The 23,436-nt window shown below is 34.8% G+C and overlaps 1 protein-coding gene across 1 annotated transcript in view; it reads right to left on the bottom strand.

The window, feature by feature from the left end:
• LOC150093819 (histone-lysine N-methyltransferase 2C-like) overlaps positions 1 to 23,436 on the bottom strand; it is a 1,065,326-nt gene that overhangs the window by 133,391 nt on the left and 908,499 nt on the right. The window contains exons 63-64 of the mRNA XM_090412524.1: positions 20,826 to 20,909; positions 9,764 to 10,228 (exon numbers count right to left, since the gene is read on the bottom strand). Of these exons, the coding sequence (XP_090268650.1) occupies positions 9,764 to 10,228; positions 20,826 to 20,909 (549 nt within the window). The remainder of the gene's footprint in view (positions 1 to 9,763; positions 10,229 to 20,825; positions 20,910 to 23,436) is intronic.

Raw genomic sequence — 23,436 nt, 5'->3', positions numbered from 1 at the left:
CAATCAGTGTTTTATTCATTTTGTGAAACATTTCATTTCAAAGTAAAGCAGTTTTCTTTCAGTATCATTTTAATTGTCCATGTCTCAGCTCCATAAAGGGTAGTGTGAATGAAATCCATTCACAGAGGATAATTTCAAATGTCATAATTTACTTTAAATTTTTAAAATTTTATTAAGTAAGCAATAGAACAGGTAAACAGTTTTAACACCTAGGTTCATTAATGATACTCCAATATAAATAATACTGCAACAATCAGACACAGTTGTATCTTAGTAGGATTGACAGTGATGATTGGCCATGATATGCTCAATGGTGTATCATGGCCAAGTGACATGACTTCTTGGTAACCTAATTAATGCTTCAATAGTGCTGTTAATCCTATCTGTATGGTGTAATATTTAGCTATCTAGAAAAAAAGTTGGATTATGTTTATTTCCTACTTTCCTATTAAGTGAGAACTTGTTTAAGTCTAGGATTTTTGTGTGTGTTTATGTTGTGCATCTGTGGAAAGGAGGAACTGTGGATGGCCAGCGTCCAAATCTTTCTTCTCTGAAAAACATCCAAAATACTACTGAATTGAACTCTATCCAGGATGGGTACTATTTTAGATTAGTATGTGGCTCCAGAAATTGGCCAATTTCCCACCTCTTTTCTTTTTCTGGTTTTAAGAGATAAATTAGTAATAATATGTATGTACAAAAAAGTTAAGTTAAGCAATGCAGTATCATCATATAAACAAAATTCATAATCAGATGTGTTTGTATAAATGAATCCTTTGAAAAGAGTTAAAAATATAATGCATTTTGAGTCTGATAACGTCTGCCTGAGTGTATAAGACTCAGTCGGATAGGTAAAAATTTCATTCCTCTCACACTCAAACAGAATATGAAAAATGATAGGATGTGTGTTGCATTTTTCACACACAGGTGAATCATCAGCCCTCAGTAAGACGATTGTAACCTATGCAATGCCTAACAAGAACAACTTACTCTCTTCTGTTTCAATGCAGATGTATGTCTGTAGATGTGTGTTTCATGGGTCTGGTTTGCCTATTCTGGGGGATGAAAAAACCCGAGTTTCTGGGTGAACAAAACCTCCTACCTCCATATGAGACCGGCTAACTCACCTTTTGTCAAAAGAGACCAGATAAAGGTTCCTCACATCACTGATGGGAATTGAACCCAGGACTTTCTGAACTTCGTGTATATCAACTAGGCTACAGATGCCTAAACACTTGAACTACTAAGGCACAAATTTTAATGGAAATGGCAAATTAAATATGGAAATAGACAGAACTTGAAAAATGTGCTCATCTGTTCATCCAATTTAATAAGCAAGTATTTTTACCAGATAAGTTTTCAGGAATTTTTTTGGGGTTGGAGATTACAGTTTAATTGTTAGTTTTATTGGTATTAATGCAAAGAAGATCATTTTCCTAGAAATTTTAAAATTTAAATATCACGCAATTCCCTACCTTCAATTCAGAACAATCAAAATAGACTCCGTGCTCTGTGGTAGTTTTGAAATATCAAACTTTCAAAAAACTACTAAAGAGGGTTATGTTTTTTCCATGCCAACAATCAAGTTTAACATGACAGCCTTGGAACAGTAAAGAAAAAACTAGTTCTTTAGGTTTTTCTGAACTATTCTGAAGGTAAGTAATTATGTGACACAAATTTTGGTGAAGAAAAGATAATTTCCAGGGCAAATTATCTTTTTTGAACCAATACAATTGTATACAGGGTGTTCGGGATAAATTTGACAGTTTCGTAAGGAAAAAGAAAATCTTCTTTGTATCTATTAAATTTAATGAATTGACAAAAAAACATTACAGGCAGAGTTAATTACAATACCATCAACAAGATTTACTCAAAATAACCACCATTAGCATCGATCACAGCTTTAATTCTGCTTCGGAACCTCGAACAAGCTGATGCTACAGTCTCCCTGGGAAGGGCCGCAAAAACTGTTTTAATTTTATCCATTAACTGGGCTTTTGTATTACTGGAAGTGCGATTGGTGTCTTTTTCAACTGCGCCCCATACAAAATAATCCATGGGGTTAAGGTCTGGGGAGTTTGGAGGCCAAACATTTGGACTGGTGAAGTCGTAGAAATTTTCAGACAACCATTTTTGACTTTTCCCAGAGGTGTGGCAAGGGGCCGAATCCTGCTGCCATACATACGGCCTACCATTGGCTACCCTTGTTATCCAGGGCTTGACTACAGTTAGCAACTCCACGAACAAAGCCCGAATTCCAATGCCAGGGTTCTTCAACACCTGTTCCTGCAGATTTGCGAGGAATTCTGCTGTACGAACGCAATCAGATCGTCTGCTAGGGATCTTTCTTCTTGCTACATCCTCGTAGTCACCATTGCAAGTCTCTAGTTCATGCCTGATTGTTTTTACTGTATTCAGGGAGCATTGGGCAGCAGTCGTAATATCCTTATTTTGATGGCGGGCACGAATCATCATGATACAAGTTATTCTCTTCCATGATTCAGGTGGGTTCCAGCTATCCATCCTTTCTGATATCTTGTATATGAATGAAGAAGGGTCCAAACTTTTAAATGAAGAGAAGTGTGTGTTAATACATGTAACTTACGGAAAAATATAATTAATTATAAATATGTCAAATTTATCCCGAACACCCTGTATATGTAATGCAATTTCTATGGCATGTTTTATGATAGTGTTTTTTTGTATTTTGACTTACCTCTCATTGCTATTGGGGCATGATGGTCATTAAAAATGTTCTGTTTTTGTCAATAATCACAGAATTTTTATTTATTTATTTATTTTTTTTTGTAATCGAATGTAGCTAATAAGTGAACGGGATACTTGCTCATCATTTTATCTTTAGAAACTGTTAGGGCATATTGCAAAGTAGCCAGCCATACATTGGCATATTTTGTAACTGCTGACACAATATGCAGAATTTGAACCATTAATAGTCGATATGAAAACATGGAAAGCTGAGAAAGAAGTGTTATGGATTTCTTTTTAATTTTCTTAAATGATGAAATTTCTTTTAGGAAACTTAAACAGGCAAGTGAAAAATCATTCTAAAAACATAACCTAAATGCGTTTCAGCTGCTTTTTCACTTCCTACTTCATAAGAAATAACTGAGAAAAATGTATTTCACATTTCTTCAGTGACTTGCTTTTTTGCTTATGGGCATGTATCATGTCTCATAAACTTATGAACACATTAATATATAAGTAATTATATATTAGTGTGTTCTAATATACTAAATCTAAGACTAATAATTTCAAATTCTCTCTTCGAATTTAATATTCGAATTGTGATAGTTATGAAAATAGTTTTTGTGATGGGTGGTGGTATGAAGTTTTGCATATGTACTGGCCTGCTTGTGTGTAGATTTGTGGTAGATTGTAAAGGAAAGGCAGCCTGAAGGAAGATGTGTAACAAGTGTGTCTAGAAAAGGAACAGAGTTATTGTTTTCAATCTCGATGGTAAATTGGATACATTTGTGCTGCTTGTTCAGGTGACTTAGTAATGTATTTAATATTTTGCGGCCATGGGGCCAGGTGAATATATTGTCAACATATCTGAGCCAGAATTTGCACTCCAGGCTTGTTGAATCTAGAGCTCATTGCTTGAAGTCTTCCATGTAAAAGTTAGCTATGTGGGGGGGGGGGGGGGGGTGAGCCAACAGCTATACCTTCTTTTTTACAGGTAGAAATTATTCTGCCACACAAAATACCTGGAGTGAAGTAAGTGAGCAAAGAGGACCATGATATCAGGCAGAAATATGTTCTGTATGAGAAGAATAGTATCATTAATCGGGACATCGGTGAAAAGGGCAGTCACATCAAAGCTGACTAATATATCTTTTGAGTGTGATGTTTTTAATTTTGATAATCAAGTGTTGTGTATTTCTTGTATAGGAGGGGGAATGACCTACTAACTCCTTCAGTGCAGTTGCTAGTTTCTTGGCCAAGTGATAATTGGGGCTGTTGATTCCTTCCATTATCAGTCATAGTGATGTGTTTGTTTTGTGTATTTTTGGCAGGTCATAAATTCTGGTAGTGCAGGCATAATATAACAAGATCCTCCATAATATCGTGAAAAGCAAAAATGATTACAAGCATGCCATAATCACACAATACATTAGGAAAATGACAGAAACACTACAGAAATAAGATATTAAGGCAACTTTCAAATCTCCTGCAAAATTAAAAGGATATTCAGTTCATCCAAAGATCTCCTACCTCACCTTTCCCCACTAGGGATTTACAAAATTCAGTACACCTGCAACCTACCCTACATAGGGGAAACAGGATGCATCATTTAATAAGAAAAGAAGAACAAAATGCCACATCAAATTCCTTCATTATAGTAAAGGTCAGGTCTGTCAGACTATACACTTCAAACATGTCACAGAATGAACTAGAAAGGCACCAAGTCCCTGCACCACACCAAAACCTGATTTGAAAGAAAATAAGGAAGCTTGTGAGAAGCTGAAACACCATCCTAATCTCAACAAGAATGATCAATTAGTAATTCCAAGAATTCGGAGGGAACATGGAGGACAAATCTACACCCAATATAGCATGATGGCAGAATCCCAACATGAGAAAACCTTAAGAGAAGAGGACGTTAGAGATGTGTTTGATGTAGTTACACTGTAATTTTTTTTAATCATCTGTATATTATTATACTAATTATGTACATAAAAAATTATTTTATTTATGTTAATTAATTATATATTATACTAATTATGTACATAAAAAATTATTTTATTTATGTTAATTAATTATATATATATATATTTAAATTTTATTAATTTTTCACCAGAGGTCAGGTTAGTGTAAATGATTAACAAAGCATTTAGATTTAGCTTACTTTAGTGTCACATAGCTTGTGTCCTGTGTATGTATGTATGTTTTCCTGATGATCACCTGAATATAGAGGTTGAAACATCAAGTGTTATCTGTTTAATTGTCATCATCATCATCAAATTCCTGTATCCTCAAAGGGTGTACAGGATATGATAGTACTACATGAAAAAAATTACACCATTACTAACTTCCTATCTACAATTTTCCTCCAAATCAGTCTGTTACTTGTCAAGACTCCAACATTATGAGATCTTATATTTCTATCGTCTAAGGCAATTTGTACCATATCAATCCACCTATATCTTGGCCTTCCTCTGGGTCGTTTTTCCTGCCAACCTAGCAGAGAATACTTGTTTTGCTAATCTTTCTTCGCCCATTCTGTTTAAGTGACCATACCACCTGAGATTAGCTCTGCTAACGCATTCCTGGATGTTGACAACGTCAAGTTCTTTCCTAATATTCTCGTTTTTAATATGATATTGCCATTGATGCCATCTGTTCACGCCTATATTCTTTCTCAGGACTCTCATATCTGTGGTCTCTAGTCTTTGGTCAAGTGTTTTACTTCTGATCCAGCTCTCAGATCCATAAGTTAAAACTGGTTTGAACACTGTCTTGTATACAGCTAATTTAGTGTTCCGACTAATTTTTCTCTTATTCCATATGAATTTATTCAATTGACTACCATACCAGCTTTGCTGATTCTGTTGTCTATTTCTATATTTAATTTACCATCTTCACTAAAAATCATGCATAAGTAGCTGAAATGTTTCACTTGTTCCACAGATTCTCCATTCACAATACAGTTGACATTTTCAATAATTCCTATTTTCATTGTCTTTGTCTTTTTATTGCTGACTTTCATTCTATTTCTATTACAACAGCTATTCAATTTAGTCAGAGAATCTTGCAGACTTGTAGCAGATTTATTTAGAAGTATAACATCATCTGCATAAAGCAAAGAGCTGACATTAACATCTCCAATTTTGATATCATGTTTAATACCACTTTCCTTCATGTGATCCATATAGATAATGAATAACAGAGGGGATAATGTACATCCTTGTCTCACACCAGATTTAACATTAAACCATCTTCCTGTACTTCCTTCAATTCTAACTGCTGACTTACAACTCAAATAATGAATAAGTATTGCTAGATATAATGCTCCATTGACACCATATAACTGTAGCGTATTGAATAGCTTCTCTCTTGGCACCTTGTCATATGCCTTTTCCAAATCGACAAAACTTAAATACAGATCTCTGTTATATTCCCATGCTTTCTTGACTATTTGTCGTAAAGTGAAGATCTGATCCTGACAGCCTCTATTTGGCCTGAATACAGCTTGTTCTTCACCAAGCTTTTCTTCCACAATTCTTCTCAACCGTTTCTCAAGTATACTTGCATAGATCTTGCCAGGAAGACTCAGTAGGGAAATACCTCTGTAATTCTCACATTCAGTTTTATTTCATTTTTCTATAAATGGGTACTATTAGAGCTCTACTCCAATCATCGGGAATTCGTCCCTCTGTCCAGGCTTTCTGAACTATGCAGTGCAGCCACTGTAAGATTCTTATACCACCATACTTCATCATTTCTGGTTGAATATCATCTACTCCTGCTGCCTTTCCACATTTCAAGCCTTTGATGGCTTTTTCTACTTCAAGTATGTATTACTGACTGCATGCCTGGTCAATGTTTTTTACCACTGTGCTGTCATCATTGCTTGTTTCATTTAGCAGTTTTTCAAAGTAATTACTCCATACTTCAAGGATATCTTTTTCTACCGTTTTCATGTCACCTTTATCATCTCTAACTCCTTTTACAGTACTCTTTCCTCCATTCCTAAGCGTCTTCAACAACCTCCAGAATATTTTGCCACCTTCTTGATATTTATTTTCTATATTCTTGCCAAAGTCCTCCCATGACTTTTGTTTAGCTTGTTTTACACAGTGTTTAGCATTCTTGCATTTGTTTCTGTATTCTCTAAGAGCACAAGCTGACTTATTTCACAAGAACTTTTGATATGCTTTCTTCTTTTCCTTCACTGCCTCTTTAACTTCCTGTGTCCACCAGGGAGTTTTGATTTTTGTATCCTTGCAGACAACCTCACTACATGCCTCTCGGGCAGAATCAATCAATGTTTTCTTCAGAGTTTGCCACTGAATCTCCAAGGTTTGATTCCTGTTCTCAAACTCTTTCATTTTTTTTTCAATAATCTTTGTGTATTTTAGTCTACAGTTCACATCTGAGAGCTGCTCAACTTTTATTCGCTTTAAAACTTTCTTACATGTTATTCTTTTCAATATGAAATTCAATTTTATCCTGCTCAAGACTAAATAGTGATCAATTTCAATTTCAAATCCTCTGTACACTCTGGTGTCCTGCACCAGGGAGAAAACATCACTATCAACAATAACATAGTCAATAAGACTTTTTTTATTCCTTGCCTCTTCTCTCCATGTGAATCTGTGCACATTTTTATGTTGGAACATGGCATTAGTAATAACCAGTCCATGTCCTGAGCAGAAATCCAACAGATATTTGCCAATATTATTAGCTTTGCTCTTTTCTCCAAATTTTCCCAAAATATTTTTGTATGTCTGACAATCATTTCCTACTCTGCTATTTAGATCCCCAACAAGTACCAAATTTTCCTTTTTCATTGTGTCAGTTGCTTTTTCTAAAGCCTCAAAAAATTCCTCCACTTCTATCTAGGTAGAACCTTCTGTGGGACCATAGGCACAAATAAGTCTCATTGTCCAGTTCCCCATTCTCATATTTGCCCACATTACTCTACTTGAGACTGACTGCCATTCAAGAAGATTAGCCTTGTATTTAGTGTTGAGTACTATGGCTACACCTTCTTTTTCTTGATTGTCATTGCCTGAATATGACATTTTGTATTTATTGCTCAGAAAGATCTCACCAGTTTTTGTCTTTTTTGTTTCAGTCACCCCTATTATGTCGATCTGGTACTTATCTAATTCCTCAGCTAGCTCCATTTCTTTGCCATTCAGGCTTCTTATGTTGATAGTACCGATCTTTAATTCTGGTGATGTTGAGTTGGGGTTTGTTTTCAGATTTGTTCCATTGTTCCATCTGCTTAATTGTAAGTAAAGTAACTGCTCCAAAATGAGTGTTTTTGCCTCTGTAAATTCTACACAATGAATGCTAACTGTGTAACCTTGAAAGAAAAAAAAAAAAATGAATGCATTTGTTTGCAAAATGAGGGAAGTTAATTAAAATATGACTAATAGTTAGTCTGGTATTACAGAACTCACACAAACACTCCTCATAGAAAATAGTGTGTGAGATGTCTCTGACCTATGAGGAGCAAAGCAAGTACAACTTCCTTTTATGTACCCTGCACAGAATAGACTGCCATAATTGAATTTAAGGCTTAATTCAATAGAGCTTATTATTACACTATTCTTTGATGCCTGTAACTGGAATAAAAGTCTGTGACTAATAGTCTGACAGTAGTAGTCAGTGTATGGAATAGGCAGATGATGGAGGATTGAGAAATGAGCTGACCTAGCTGAAGATTCTGCAGCCTCCTTTCCATTGATTCCAAAATGACTTGGAATCTCACAGAAGCCTACATCTAAGTGTAGGTTTTTTTCTTAAGTGAGAGAGATGTTGCATTGAGAAGAACCTTGAGTATTTCTGTAGCTCTAGACATATTACTGCCTGTAGAGAACTTTCATGAATCCAAATATATATATATATATATATATATTGCACTTTGGTATTTTGTGCATTTTTATGTATTTTAGTACAAGCTCTATAACACACAGCACAGCTATAACGTTGTTACATTCTAGTGAATCTGGATATTGTGCTGACTGAGAAAAACAGTAGAAGATCCTACTAGTGCTTTTAATTTTGAACCATCTGTGTAGACAGGTACAAAATCAGAGTATCCAATTATATGAGCTTGAAAGAGCTGCTGAAAGAGAACAGGAGGAGAGGAAAATTTTGTGAGCTTGCAAAAAGGAAAGCTACATGGTGGTATGTATGAATGCAATGGTGTCTGAGCTATGCTGTCTACTCCAATATCTAGGGCTTGTAAGAGAGCTTTCATTCATAAATCAACGGATTGTATGGCAGTTTGATGGATGTTATACGGATTTTCCCACTATGGACAAAAAACAGTTGGCCATGTGGGATGGTCTGTCAGGGAAAATCTCTCAGCGAGCAAACCCACAATTAACAGGCTGGCATCTGATGACTAGTAACATATTTGTACTGGTGACTCAGCATAAATTTTTTCAGCTCTGGAAATAGAAAAACAGAGTAAGTAAAAATGGTATGTTGTGTTAGACAGTTGACTATGTAATAAGAAAGAAATTAGCCAAAACATTTAATCAGTAGTATAAAATATAAGGTCAACCAAAGCTAGAGAACACAGATGTAAGTTTTAAAAAAAAATTAGGAAAATGAATAGATGACATCAATGGCAGAATCATATTAAAATTGAAGATATTAGAAGAGAACTTGACATTGTTAGCATTCAAGAATATGTGAAGAGAGCTAATTTAAGGCTGTACAGATAAAATAGAAAAGGAGAGAAGAGGCTAGCAAAACAAAACATGTCAAATTCCAAGAAAAAGGCTCCAAGGATAGATTCTAGACGGATTGATGTAGTTAGTCATTTTAGTAGACCAAACTATAAAATCTGACAATAATGGTAACCTGACACAGAGTAAGATTAATTTGGAAGAAAATTATTAATAGGAAGAAGGAATAATGTAAACTTAATCTGACACACCATTTACCTATCAGGAAACAACATTGCTTTCAAATCAGGCGTTCAAAATTAGTGGAAACAAGAATAGTGTAGACATTACATTACTTCAATGCACAAAACCAAAGTTTATAAAATACTTACTTTTTCTATATCCCCAAAAGAAGAGTGTTTTCTGCTGCTTACTATGACTGGAATTTTTTCTGAATCCTCTTCTACAAGTGACTGCTCATCCTCTTCTTCACCAGGAATGTTAAGAGAAAGTTTCCGATGCTGATCAAGAGCAGTTTTTGTAGAGAGTAAAGTAGAAGCAGTGTCATCTGCTTCTGAGCTTCCTATTTTTTCTGTTTCAGGTGGTGGTGTAGGAGGGGATTGTGGTAGTGTAAGAAATCTTTCTTTTGATATATTTGGAGTAATTATCCTCTCGTGTTGCTGTATTCCACTCTCATTTATATGTGCTTCTTGTTCAACATCCTGATTAATTCTATCTACAATTTTTTCTATATGTTCCATCACATGTGAAGATTCATTTTCAGCATCTTTTATTTCTTGTTTTATATCAGCTGGCTTAGAGGGATTACTTAAGTGACTGACTACTTCAGCTGCTTCCTAGAGACAGAATTTAATAATAATAATAATAATAATATCTTTTTATGACAGATAATACAAACATTAGAAATTTGTCAAGAATTAAGTAAGAATATGATTAATTGTTGAAATATATAAATAATTTCAGATAAAGAAATTATTTATTTTTTTTAAATTCCTTCATATACAACAGTTCATATAAATCTTTCATACTGCATGTTCACAGATTGGTTAATCTGTTTTTAGTGTGTGTTGTGTTTGCTTGATTGGAAGTTATATGGAAGATGCTGGTAAAGTGGAAGTCTTAAGACAGACCTCTGATCAGCCACATAAGCTTAGCTACCTCCACTTTGGTAAAACAGGCCTATCAGACCACGCACACCAAACATGCCACAGAATTGACTGGAAAGGCAATAAGTCCCCACACTGCACCAAAACCTGGTTTGAAAGAAAATTGAAAGAAGCTTGTGAAATGCTGAAACATCATCAAAATATGAACAAAAATGATGGATTAACGTGGAGGACCCACTTCAACCCATACAGCAACCAGAAAAACCCCAGTCAGAAGAAAATCTCAATACAAAAGGACGTTAGAATTTTTTTTCTCCCTCACTAGAGGTCAGGCTAGAATAAATGATTAACAAACATTTAGATTCATCTTACTTTTGTATAGTGCAATGTTATGTAGCTTGTATCTTGTACATATGTATGTTTTCCTGATGATGACCTCAGAGGTTGAAACGTCGACTGTTACTTACTTAATGTTAAATAAAGTAATTATTCTAACACGTGTTGTGTCTCCATAAATTCTTCACTATGAATGCTGACCACCATGTAAGCTACTGCTTACCTCTGGTTCTTAATATGGTTTCTAATATAAGATAATATAAGGTATAGATGAAACCCTTTGGTTGGAAAGACCTGGGTTCAATTCCTGTCCATGATGTGAGGAACCTTCATCTTGTCTCTTTCAACTAAAAGTGAATTAGCTGGTCTCACATGAAGGTAGAAGGTTTTTTCGCCCCAAAACTCAGTTTATCATCCCTCAGAACAGTGGTACTGCTTACTATTGCAAGTCTTGAAAGGGATAGACACAGTGGTGCTGGGAATCATGGTATGGGGAGGCTTAGTGGATGCATTGAGCTACAAGTTCTAGAAAAAAGGACTATGACTGGTGAATGATATTGTGATGAAGTTCTTCATTGTTATGTTGGATTGTTCCTTGGTGCTGTAGGGGAAAGTTTTCTGTAAGCAAAGAATTCATTTTTCATGTACAATGTGGTATGGATGACAATGCCAAACCACATTGTACACAAGCAGTGGAGATACTTCTGGAGACTCAAAATTCTCCTCCAAAAACAAACAAGGTCTTCTCCTTGCACTGAAGGAGGAGTGGACCAGTGTGCCTCAAGAACTCCTGAATAACTTGTTACTAAGTATGGTACAGTGTGTGAACTGCATTAGAGTTGAGGGTGGACATATACTATACTGAAATGTTTATTTGCATACTTTTCTGTAAGCACTGTACATTAATTCCTTAACTACCTTATGAAATGTGAAACTTTTGCCCAAAACATATTGCAGTTTAATTTGTATGAAATTTCTAACATTGTTTGTGTAATATAATTTACTAGTATGCCAATAAAAAATTTATGTCCAAATTTGGCTGTAGTCATGATAACATTTTCACATACAGGTAAAAATAGAATTCGGCCTTAGCTTTTGACACCACTGTATAAACCTGTGTTTATGTCAATATTGTCCATCATATTTTACTAGATGATCCTTATTCCATTTCTGAGCATAGCCATTTATTTTACCACTCTTAGCCTTAGCCTTATCTACCTTAGCCTTCTTCACTCAGGTAGATTTTACCAGATCCATCAAATATATCTGATGTTTTAAAATTTTTACCACAAATATAACTGTACATTGAGAGAATTTAAACAAGATTATATAAACATATCTGTGCTATATTTCATAGATCTTGTAAAATTTGCTTGAGTAATAAAGCTGAGATGGATAGTAAAGAGTGGTAAAATAATAAGGCTTGCTCAGAAATGTAATTGGGACAGTCTCTAAAAACATAATGAAAACACAATCATCTTTTCATATAATTATTTATATGCCATTGGTATTTACATTCTCAAACACCGACTTTGCACTGTTTTTATGACATATCAATAGTTGCTGATATATCATAAAAATCAAATAACAAGATGTAAGATAAACTGTAGTTAGAATCCTGTATTTGATCGCCTCCATGTGAGACACCTGTTTGTGGTGGAGGAAGAGACCTTGCTGTTGGCCATTTTCAAAAAAAAAAAATCAGCTAACACCTTTTTATTCCTGTATACGGGAGTAGGCAAGGCCATTTAGCCCTATCTAACTTTGGAGACTGAGTGGGCAGTTCAATCTCCACTGGTACCAATCAGAGATAGATGGCCCAAGGCTATCACTAATTAAGCAGTACACAGTGAAGAGAGATAGCTCAAATGTGCCGCCATCTCGTGGTTCCTAACTCGAACATAATATATTTTAATGTCTGAAATAATGTGGGTTCTATGGTCGATTTTCTTGAGTTTACAGGACGAAAAACCCGAGTTTCCAGGAGGAAAAACCCGCATCCCTGTGCCAGAGATCGACTAACTCGGGAACCGGTCGAAAAAAGGCTTAGAAAAATTTCCTCTAGTCACCGACTAGACTTGAAACTAAGTCTTTCTTCATGCGGCCAAGCGCCGTGGTATGCAAGCCGCCACATCCACTGAGCTACACAGGCTCTGTGTGCTTTTCTTCCCATATGCTTTGCTCTATCCTGATCTTTTTTACTACCCTGTCTTCCAGACCACCATCACAGATCCAATGTTGTGTTACCCATTGACATCTGGAAAGAGAGGTCTAACTCCCCTTACAGTACACTAATTTTGCTGATGCTTTGGAAAGACAGGTAATCCTGAATGGCCCGACCAGGATCACTCAGCTAGTGGGCTTGACTGCAAGGGTGTTGCACTGCCTCCTTCCCCTTGGTCAGGGGACAGGTCAGGTTTGCTGCTGCGGTTCTCGTATAGTGTCTAAGGTAGGACTGGCATTCCAATCTCAAGTGCAGCCACTGTTTGCCAGCGAGTGGGCATTTTTATTTCCATGGTGGGTGGGTGGGTGGGTGGGGAAATCTGGTGCTGTGATGAATCAAACCCCTTCTGAACACTTTTCATCCTCTTGTTTATCAGGGACCCTCAACATGCCTCAACCAGGTGTAGAAACCATAGAATCATCAACAGAAAACCAAAGTAAGAAACAAAAAGCATCAGAAGCTGCAACAATTACACCACTATTCCTCTGTTCCTAATCATGTACTCTACAAGTGAACATCCAATTGGAAAAATGTCACCCTTTTTCATCCAGAAGGGTTTGATAAGGTTGGAAGGAACACTAAAAATTTAAAGACACTGCATTCAGGAGATATTCTTATCAAAGCAGCACAATTAGAAAAATGTATTCCCCTGATGTTGCACTCCGTACAAATAAGAAAAATAGTGATATGTAGGGATGGGCATCTGGTTCCCACTAGAAACATCATCCTTACCCTTAAACAAACAAAAAACCATCAACCCCTGCTAAAGCAGGATATCTCAACTGTCCAGAACAGATCTATATCCAAAAATCCCTTACAGTGCTTTAAATGTCAGAAATATAGTTCTATTATTTTTCCTCAATGTGGCAGTAAAGAACATGAAAATAAAGACTAAGAGCAAAATACTAAAATTCTCTAACTGCGAGGTCGACCATCTGACATACTTCCAAGCATGCCAAATGTGGAAGGATGAAAAGGAGATACAACATTAAAGCAGAGCAATGTATCACATACCAGGAGGCAGTATCTGCTAAACCCTCTTACACCGAAAAGACAATTATAAAGAAAGTGTCAGTCAGGACATTGACAGGGATATCAATCCCCTTTCTCACAACTTCAACATCCCTGAAAGATATGATTTCCTCACTATCTCCTTTGAGTCAATGAAAGAGAGAAAACATTATGCACTCACTCCTGAAGATATACCAAGAAGGGTCCGACTGCATGAAAATCCACTTATTAAAAAAATATTGGAATGTGCACTGTAGAGTATCAAAGACTTGCTTCCAGACACTTTATCAGATGGCCCATCAACAGACAGCATGTATACCTCTGCCCCCCCCCCCCCCCCCTCAAGAAGATAAAAGTCAATATATGTAATCCTCTAGAGGGAGTAGAATTTGACAATGTCTTAGATATTTCTCCAGAAGAAGGAGAAGAAAAAATTCAAGACTAATGAAAACAAAACCACTCATCAAAGGAAGCCAAATGATACACTACCAAAAAGAAATAATAGAAACATTCCTACAGTGGAAGTGGGTCAAACAAAACATACACAACATCGAGGGCCCATTGCAGAAGTATAAACCAATATGGTTCTGCCTGCAGAAATCAGAAACCAAGTGATAATCCAGCTCTCCATAATGTTACCATTATTTGTATGGTAGGATGGACCTGCCCACAGAGAAGTTGCCATCCTTTTGGGTAACCATACCCCCCTCTCAAGAAATCCAAATTAACACCAGTGCAAAAGCAGTTGCTTTAAGACAATTGGTCAGAAATATAACAGTATGCTGCATCTACCTTCCTGCTGTTGCAGTTTTTTCTCAAGATGGCCTTGATGATGTCACATTACAGTTACCATCTCCCTTACTTTAAATAGAGGATTTATACGAACACAATGCTTTGTAGGCTAGTACCTGAACAAACATCAGAGGAAGAGCTGCGGAGCGTATATGCTTGACAACAACAATCTCTCCCTGTTAAATTCAGAAATTCTACTCATATATTCACTGCAATCGACTTAACCATCTGCTCACCTACCCTTTTTCTGTTGGTTAAATGGGAAACTGATGACAATCTATTTCAGAGCGATCACTTTCCGATGATATCCACTTCTCTACATGGGTTTGTGGAGAAGTGGATATTATGGGCTTTATATGCTTTTGAAATTGCAGAGTGCTATGCAGGTAACCAACTCTGCAAAAGACTTTGCCCTGACATCAGGGCTTTTCAAGAACAACTTATTTCAACTCCCGCTTATCTGCAAAATAGTGCATTCAGACTTGCATCTTCTGCAGGAAGAAATGTAATCACCACTCTCTGTTTTATGTGTATCTATAATAGCTGCCATTTTGAACTGCTTGTGTGGTGCAATTATGTGATGGATCACAATCCCATCATGCTGATGGAACTAGAGACTATTATGTTCATGCAGTGATGTGAAATTTTTTTGTCCACGTTGGGGAGGAAGGTAAAACTTTGTTCCATCACATAGCTGTAGCACTGCTTCCTCTAATCACAATGTGCCTTGGGGTCCAACATGTGATGCAAAAATCCAAGAGAATCCGCTAATTTTAATGAAAGTGATGCTGGATGCAAGAAGGCACTGAGTGTCAATGTGCCAGACCACACCTCCAATCAATGCGATTTCTTGTTTGAGTAATTCTATGGTATATCATAAAGGAATGTTAGTAAGCAAAGACTCAATATCAAGACTAACATTGGTCATAACACTGAAAGAGCCTAGATAAAAATCTATATATCTTGTTTTTAGAGTACAAGGTATTTTTAATATAAGTTGAAGTATTCTTGTAAATGTAGCAAGTACAGTGAAAAAAAAAAAAAAAAACTTGTATTCCTCTCCTTATGTGCAAGGAATTTCCAAATGTATAGTGAAAATTTTAAAACCACCGAACGTATTTGTTGCCTTTCTTCCTGTCAAAAAGTGGAGAAAAATCTTCACTTTTCTTCCATTTTGTAAAAACAAACTTCCACCTCTTGGCTTTCCAAGGTTTTTACCAGATTCCTTGGTCTTGTAGCTTGTCATATTATGGACAAATTGGATAATCTGCTTTTATTCAATGTGAAGAACATAAGTCATATATCAAATATCATGAGTCTGAACAGTTTGGACTTGCTGAGCATGCCATCTCCACAAAGCATCCTTCAAGAATAAGACAAGAATCCTTCATAAAAATTGATTTCTTATAGAAGGTCTTTATAGAGAAACTTGTGAAATGTTGCTTCTTTGCCCTAACCTAAATAGAGCTGATGTTCTACATTTATTCCCTTTATGGGAGATAGTTAGGGAAGATCAGCTGATCTTTCCTAACTTTAATTATATATCTATATCTATTCCATCTACACACACATCCAAATCAAAAAATTAGAATAATCAAAGAAAATGGGTCGAATGATCTGCAATTCTAATATAGCGCATAGAAAACAATTATTACCAAATATGAATTAACATCATCTAAATCTACGTACTTTGTAGATTATATAACCATCTAAACACATAAAAATATAATATAAACTATAAGGAAACTGTTATTTAAACACTTTCACAAAATGAGAATAATTTTTAACATGGTTCAAAATATCAGAATATTCCAAATTTTTCTGACTGGTTTTGAGGAGAGCATAGAAATAGCATATATTTCAGTAGCTGTGGGACTGACTCGTGTGAGGAATTGTTTGCGTATGATTTCAGTTAATTGTTTGCTAAACATGGGTCCATGTGTCCATGTTTGCTAAACATGTGTAGAGAAAACTTCTTAACAAATTTTCTCTACACAAAGAAGGCTAAACTCAACAGTTTATAGCTAAGGAATTGAAATGTTCTCAAGCAAGCATGAGTAGAGTACTGAGACAGTATTCTAATAACCGGAGTTTTCAAAATAATTGCTGCAATACCAGTTGAAAAGTAATAACTATATCAAGAGATGAGAGGAGATTGAAGAATATCGTGAAGAAAAACCGCTTCCATAGCATAAGGTATTTTCACAGGAGATGGAAAGAACTATGTGAATGTATCTAAATCTAAAAGAAATGTAGAAAACTAACTGGTACTTCTAACCTAATGTCCAGTCCTCACCCCTCTCATTGTAATCTTGCAATTTGGGATTTAGCCAAACAAACAAACAAACAAACTCCACTGTTTTGTCAATGAACCAGAATAAACAGTGAAAAGTCAGCTACTGAGATACAATATAATAGATACTTTCAGTATAAGAATTATCAACACTAAAAGCCTTAGAAAAGTACCACATCAACGTAACTGATGTTACCACAATACACATTTGACTTTTAACTGTTTCTTTCAGAACCGAAAAATCACTGTCTCAAGACCAAATACAAAATATACACATTTAATAAAACAAAAACAATATATACACTTCAAATAAAATTACACAACTAACTACAAAATTAACTGGATCCAAAGCCTTTTAAAATAAACTCACACTTTAGATATTACCCATTCTCTGACTCATTCTATTACTGGTTTTGTTTACCATATACTTAATTATGTCTACTAGACTAAACACCTTGTTTACACAATAACAAAATGTTCATGGTCAGTTTCTTTGTTAAGGCCTTTTTTCGAATATATAAGATTCTCTTCTTCTTTTCCATAGAATCCTTTCTCATCACCTTTATGTAGCATACATTATTCCTCCTGATGCTGAAGTATAGATATTCTGAATTCACCGAAGTATAAGTACTGTTACATCATGCAGTCCAATTCTGTTAATTTTTGTACCAGCAAAAAGGTTTCTTCTACTGCTTTATCTAAGTTGCTAAAGTCTGTCTCCTTTTCCAGTAGAAATAACAGATAGATCTGGCATCCTTAAGACAGATGAAATTTTCCAATCAGCATTTCCTCAAACATACCTATAGAAAGTCAACTGCAATATTTTCTTTTATTTACCAATACTTATTCACAGTCTTAACTCCTCCACTTTAAAGGTTCACCGTTCTACGATTCCTTTTTTGGAATCTTCTATTAATATTCCTCCCGTTGTCACATACAGCTAAATAAACTCCATAAGAAAAAAATTGCTCCACCCGCGTTCTTAAACTTCCATTAGATCTCTCCATTTTCCCACCCCTCCATTACTTCGATATCGAACGCTCTCTTGTTGTTTCTGTTACCTCGATACTGAATGCTCTCTCTGTCAGCTGTCAATCACCCATCAAACTCTATGGCGAGCATGTGCACTCCATGTACGTGGCAAGCTAGAAGTTAGGTATAATGGCTGGCATGTTGTCTCCATTAGCAACAAGAGAATGTCTTCATAAAACACAACACTTAATAATTTTAAACTACAATAAAATTTCTGAAAGTAACACAACTATCCAAATCCAGTAAGTACATAAATTTTTTTAAGTGCTTCACATTTTATTTTGATAAAATAATATCAATAACGGGCACATCGCAAGTGCCGATAATACGTATTATGGAACCAAAACTAATAATGTAATAACATAAACAATTTGTAAAAATATTCATAATTTTAAATTATGACTGTTTTTATACCACCATGCCAAAAGACTAAAAAACCATTGTGATAATTTTGAAGATATCCAATTTCAAAATAAATTAAAAAAAAGTAAAGATAACAAAAAATGCCACAATTATATATTATACACAGAGCAATAATAAAAACAACATTATATCATTAAAAAATCAACACACAACAAAAATAAACTTGATAAAAAAAACTTTAAAATATTACCCATTACATGACAATCACTCATCGAAGAAAGTAAGAAGATGACAACCAACATATTAAAGTTTTGTATGCACAGTTAAAAAGACATGTTGAGAAAAGCAGTAGAATAACATGGAATAATAGAAATAGCAGTACTAATTTCCACATCAGGGGAAATTCCAGCATACAGAATAGAAAGAGAAGAATTACTACCGGTGTCTGTGAAGACAAACAGAATAAATAGAATGTGGCCTTCGAGAGTAGCCATTTAAATCTAATCTTTAAAGATAACAAGTAACTGTGGCATAACTATAAAACAAAAAAAAAACTTACACAATAACCACAGTAGAAAACTTCAACGAAAGTGCAAATATTTTGTACTGAAAGTAACAGTATATCAGTGTAGGGAAACAACAAACAAATTAAAGAATAAGAATACAAGGTACATACAACAATATTTACTAATCAAAACGCTTGCTGTGCTATAAATTAATATTAATAAATAATAGTAAAACTATTTTTGATATTTATATAAGAAGAGAATTGCCCAGACTTTTTGGGGAGAGAAAGAGAGAGAATTATTTTGATTCAGGTTAGGTCGACGTAAAAAGGCTTCACAACTTTCTTTGAAAAGGTGTTCGTATTTAAAACTGCTCTTATCAAGAAGGCGAGCTTCATCCCACAGGATACTGTGTTCAGTATCAGTATTACACTGTGCCAGACCAGACTTTTGAGGTTTCATGCATTCAAATATGGTATTGATGTTTATTAATTCATAAATTAATGAGCATCAATCCTAACACGGAATAAATAGAATGTGGCCTTCGAGAGTGGCCATTTAAATCTAATCTTTAAAGATAACAAGTAACTGTGGCATAACTAAAAAACAAAAAAAAACTTACACAATACTCATACATAGTCATGTCTCCCATCCCCCCAACAAGAATAATTGTATAAGGTAGCTATTTTGAGAATCTGACAAAGTTGTATGAATAATTGGAATGTGAAGAAAGACTGGCTACATGTCAAGCAATGTGGAAGACTGTTCTTCATGCAGTGTTGTATGTATATATATATATATATATATATATTTTATTATTTTTTTTTTCATGATCAATAGGAAGAGAAGCAGAATTCGTCTTCAGAAATGCAAAAAAAAAAAAAAAAAAAGAAGTCTGGTTTGGTTATAAAGACAGACACACGGGAAAGACTAAAACATTATATAAAAGTAGATTATGTCACTGAGTCTTAGAAACTCAGGTTTTACGCCCCTTAGAACAGGCAAATCAGCCCTGTGAACACAGATCTACAGCCAAAATTACTTACCCTTACAGGATGAAGCAAAGGAGTTATGTGCCAGCTGCATTAATTCATGAAGACCCGAATCAGGGGACTTTACCGGTCCTAAGGGACGGATGAGTTAAAGAAGAGATTATGTCACCGGAGATTTTTGGAGAATCTGACAATGGCTTATGAATATGATTGCTTGCATGTCAACAATTGTGGGATCATATTATATTCAAGACTCCAAGATTATATGTTAGCTATGCTGACAGTTTATGCTATGTTCTTGTAAGTAATAATACTTACTCAGCGGGAATATTATCATGGTCTCTGTAAGCACCCTTTTATTTGTACTCTTTAGGATGTTTGTGGTAGCAACCATAAAACATTAGGAAATTGGTAATCAATAATTTATTTAGCAGATATATCTTTTCACAATTTCTCACTAAAGTAAATAACCTATAATTATTTAAATTTAGTAGTATAGCTTTTGGTACCTAGTGCAAGACCTTTACACTCTGTTTACTGGAGATCTGAAATACCATGTTTAGTTTCTAGGGCTGTTTCTGGATGCTGCCTAAGATACTAATGTGGTATCAGTTTACAACCTATCATTGGATGGGGCTGACAAACAAAATCTGGAATTATTGCATTTATTAATCCAGTAAACTATTGGAATTATAATAGTTCAGATGCAGTATATATATATATTAATTAAAAGTTAGAATAAGAAAATAACACACTTTATCAAAATGAACAAATTTACCTTTTCTTCAACAGATGTTGATCTGTGTGTCAATGCAAACTGCATGTAGCAATTTGTACTACAAAATATTATTTCATCTTCATCCTATCAATATGCAGAGAATAACATTCAGGTTAGATAACACTAATGATCTTCCCACCCGACATATAGAAAGCAAGAGAACTTCAACAAATAAAACATCAATTAAGTTACTAAAGTGTAATGGGCATTAATGTCACTTATTGGGTGTTTTGCTTGTTCGTTTCTTACCAATTATTCAATATTTAAATTATCATAAAGATACTATGTGTAGCAAATCGACATTTATCATTATTGTGGTATAATCTTTGTATAACAAGATCATTATGAATAGAGAGATGAAATGCATAAATTAGCCGGCCTGGTTGGCCGAATGGTTAGCGTATTCGCTCTCCAACCAAAAGGATGCGGGTTCAATTCCCGCCATGGGCATGGAAGTTTGTGATTGTCTGAGAAAGTACCAGTGGTGGTAGTCGGCAGTAGATGGTGTTGGTGTTAGATGATGAAGGTTGGTGGAGTAGTGAGACGATGAGTTGTAGAGTAGATGCCCTCCCTCGATGAGTCTTTGGACTCCCTGGAGGTGTGATGTAATAATAATAATAATAATAATAAAATATAATTCATGTTTAATTTGCCAAATCTTTCGGTCTGAATATTACAGACCGAAAGATTTGGCATACTATTCCTATGTAGCCATCTTCAGTGGCTACATAGGAATAGTTTTAAAAAACAAAGTGGAATACGAACAATTACATTCACACATAGAACGAGCCGCATGATGTCATATCGCTAAGTATTAAAAGAGTAAACATTTTTAAAGTCATAATTAAAGATATTAATTCAGAAATTCATATAATAATCTTAAATAACATTAGACTAATATAGGAAATTTACAAAAGTGTTATCCTGATTAAACTTTCCCAAATTTTTGAATAATAAGGATAGCACATTAATCCTATATTAGTCTAATGTTATTTAAGATTATTATATGAATTTCTGTTCGTATAACAGAAATTCATATAATAAATTTTAAAGTCATAATTAAAGATATTATTCTTTAATTATGACTTTAAAAATGTTTACTCTTCTAATACTTAGCGATATGACATTATGCGGCTCATTCTATGTGTGAATGATCGATTGTTCGTATTCCATTTTGTTTTTTAAAACTATTCCTATGTAGCCACTGAAGATGATCTGTAATATTCAGACTGAAATAATTGGCAAATTAAACATTATTCTTGTGTTAATGTGTATATATTTCTAATCATTATGTCACAGTATCGTAAAAAAATCAAATTCTGTTCAGTAATAAACTATTAGAGCTTGGTACTTAAAGCAGGTATGTGTGTGTGTGTGTGGGGGGAACTGAAACTCAGTGTTCGAAATGAAAATTTCTGTGATATTACTGACTCCTGCCTGTGGAATACTGCCACTTTTCCTCCTGATAATGGATACTTTGCTGCTAGATTTAAATTTTTTGAGTCGCCTTTCCATCCTTCCACTGTTCGTATGTTCTGAAGTAGATAGGATGATTGCCTTCACAATTACGGTGTTTCAGTGGTTTGCATGAACTTTGATTGATAACACCAATGTAATTCATACACGCACGATTAAATCACTAACATATACTCGAAATTAGAAGAAAACAACACATAACATCAGAAGAAATGAAGACAGGAACCATCAATTTAAGGAGTATTACTGGAAAGTAAATTGAAGTTGCAGAAGAATTGGAAAAGTATTAAGAGAACATAAATGGCATTTACTGAGACAAAAATAGGTAAGATCTTACTAAATAATAAGTATAGGATGTTATATTTGGGCAATAATGATCAAGAAAGAAAGGAAGTGATAACATCATAACTGAAGGGTCAGATAACCGAAGTACACCACCATTTAATATATGGCAAGCATTGGATAATTGAAGGGTTGTTGTTTTGAAGGTTGGATAAACAGTAAATTATTATACCATGAGGCCAGACACCGATGGCTAGTCACTGGCAACAACAATGACTGTGCTCAGAAGGGGAAAGCTATGGCTATCCCAGATGCCATACCAGCACTACAGCAAGACTTGGGACATGCACCCCAGACCATGGAGAAGAAGACTTACTGCAACACTCTTGACCCTTGCAGATAAGCTCATTTGCCCATGGCAAGTAGATTTCTTCCAGATTGCAAGACGTGTAGACCGGACAAAATAGAATATTCTTAATTTACTCAAAATACCTTTCTAAACAAAAGTTCATTTTTTAACTTTAAGAAAACACAAAATAATACATGTAATATAAAGGTTCATTATAATACATTATATTAATGACAAAAATCATATTTTCCAAAAAAAATCCATGTTATTTTTATTGTTCTTCGTATTCTTATTATTCATTGACTTCTTAGAAAGTCAATGAATAATAATTTGCAGGCTCACATAAAGGAAATACTCCATAAACAACAGCTCTATTATGGAACTTCTATTGTCTAGTACATATAATTATTGAAATGTATAATTAAAAATATTCGGGGAGGGGTGTTGAGCAAAGTAAATTTTTTTCAGTGGGAGTAATATTTTGCATACGTTGTCAACTGTTGT

This window comes from Typopeltis vanoorti, chromosome 23 (genome assembly GCF_054136105.1).
Source record: "Typopeltis vanoorti isolate ZY-2024b chromosome 23, IOZ_Tvanoo_1.0, whole genome shotgun sequence".
Taxonomy (NCBI): domain Eukaryota; kingdom Metazoa; phylum Arthropoda; class Arachnida; order Uropygi; family Thelyphonidae; genus Typopeltis; species Typopeltis vanoorti.
This window is presented reverse-complemented; position numbering and strand designations above follow the sequence as displayed.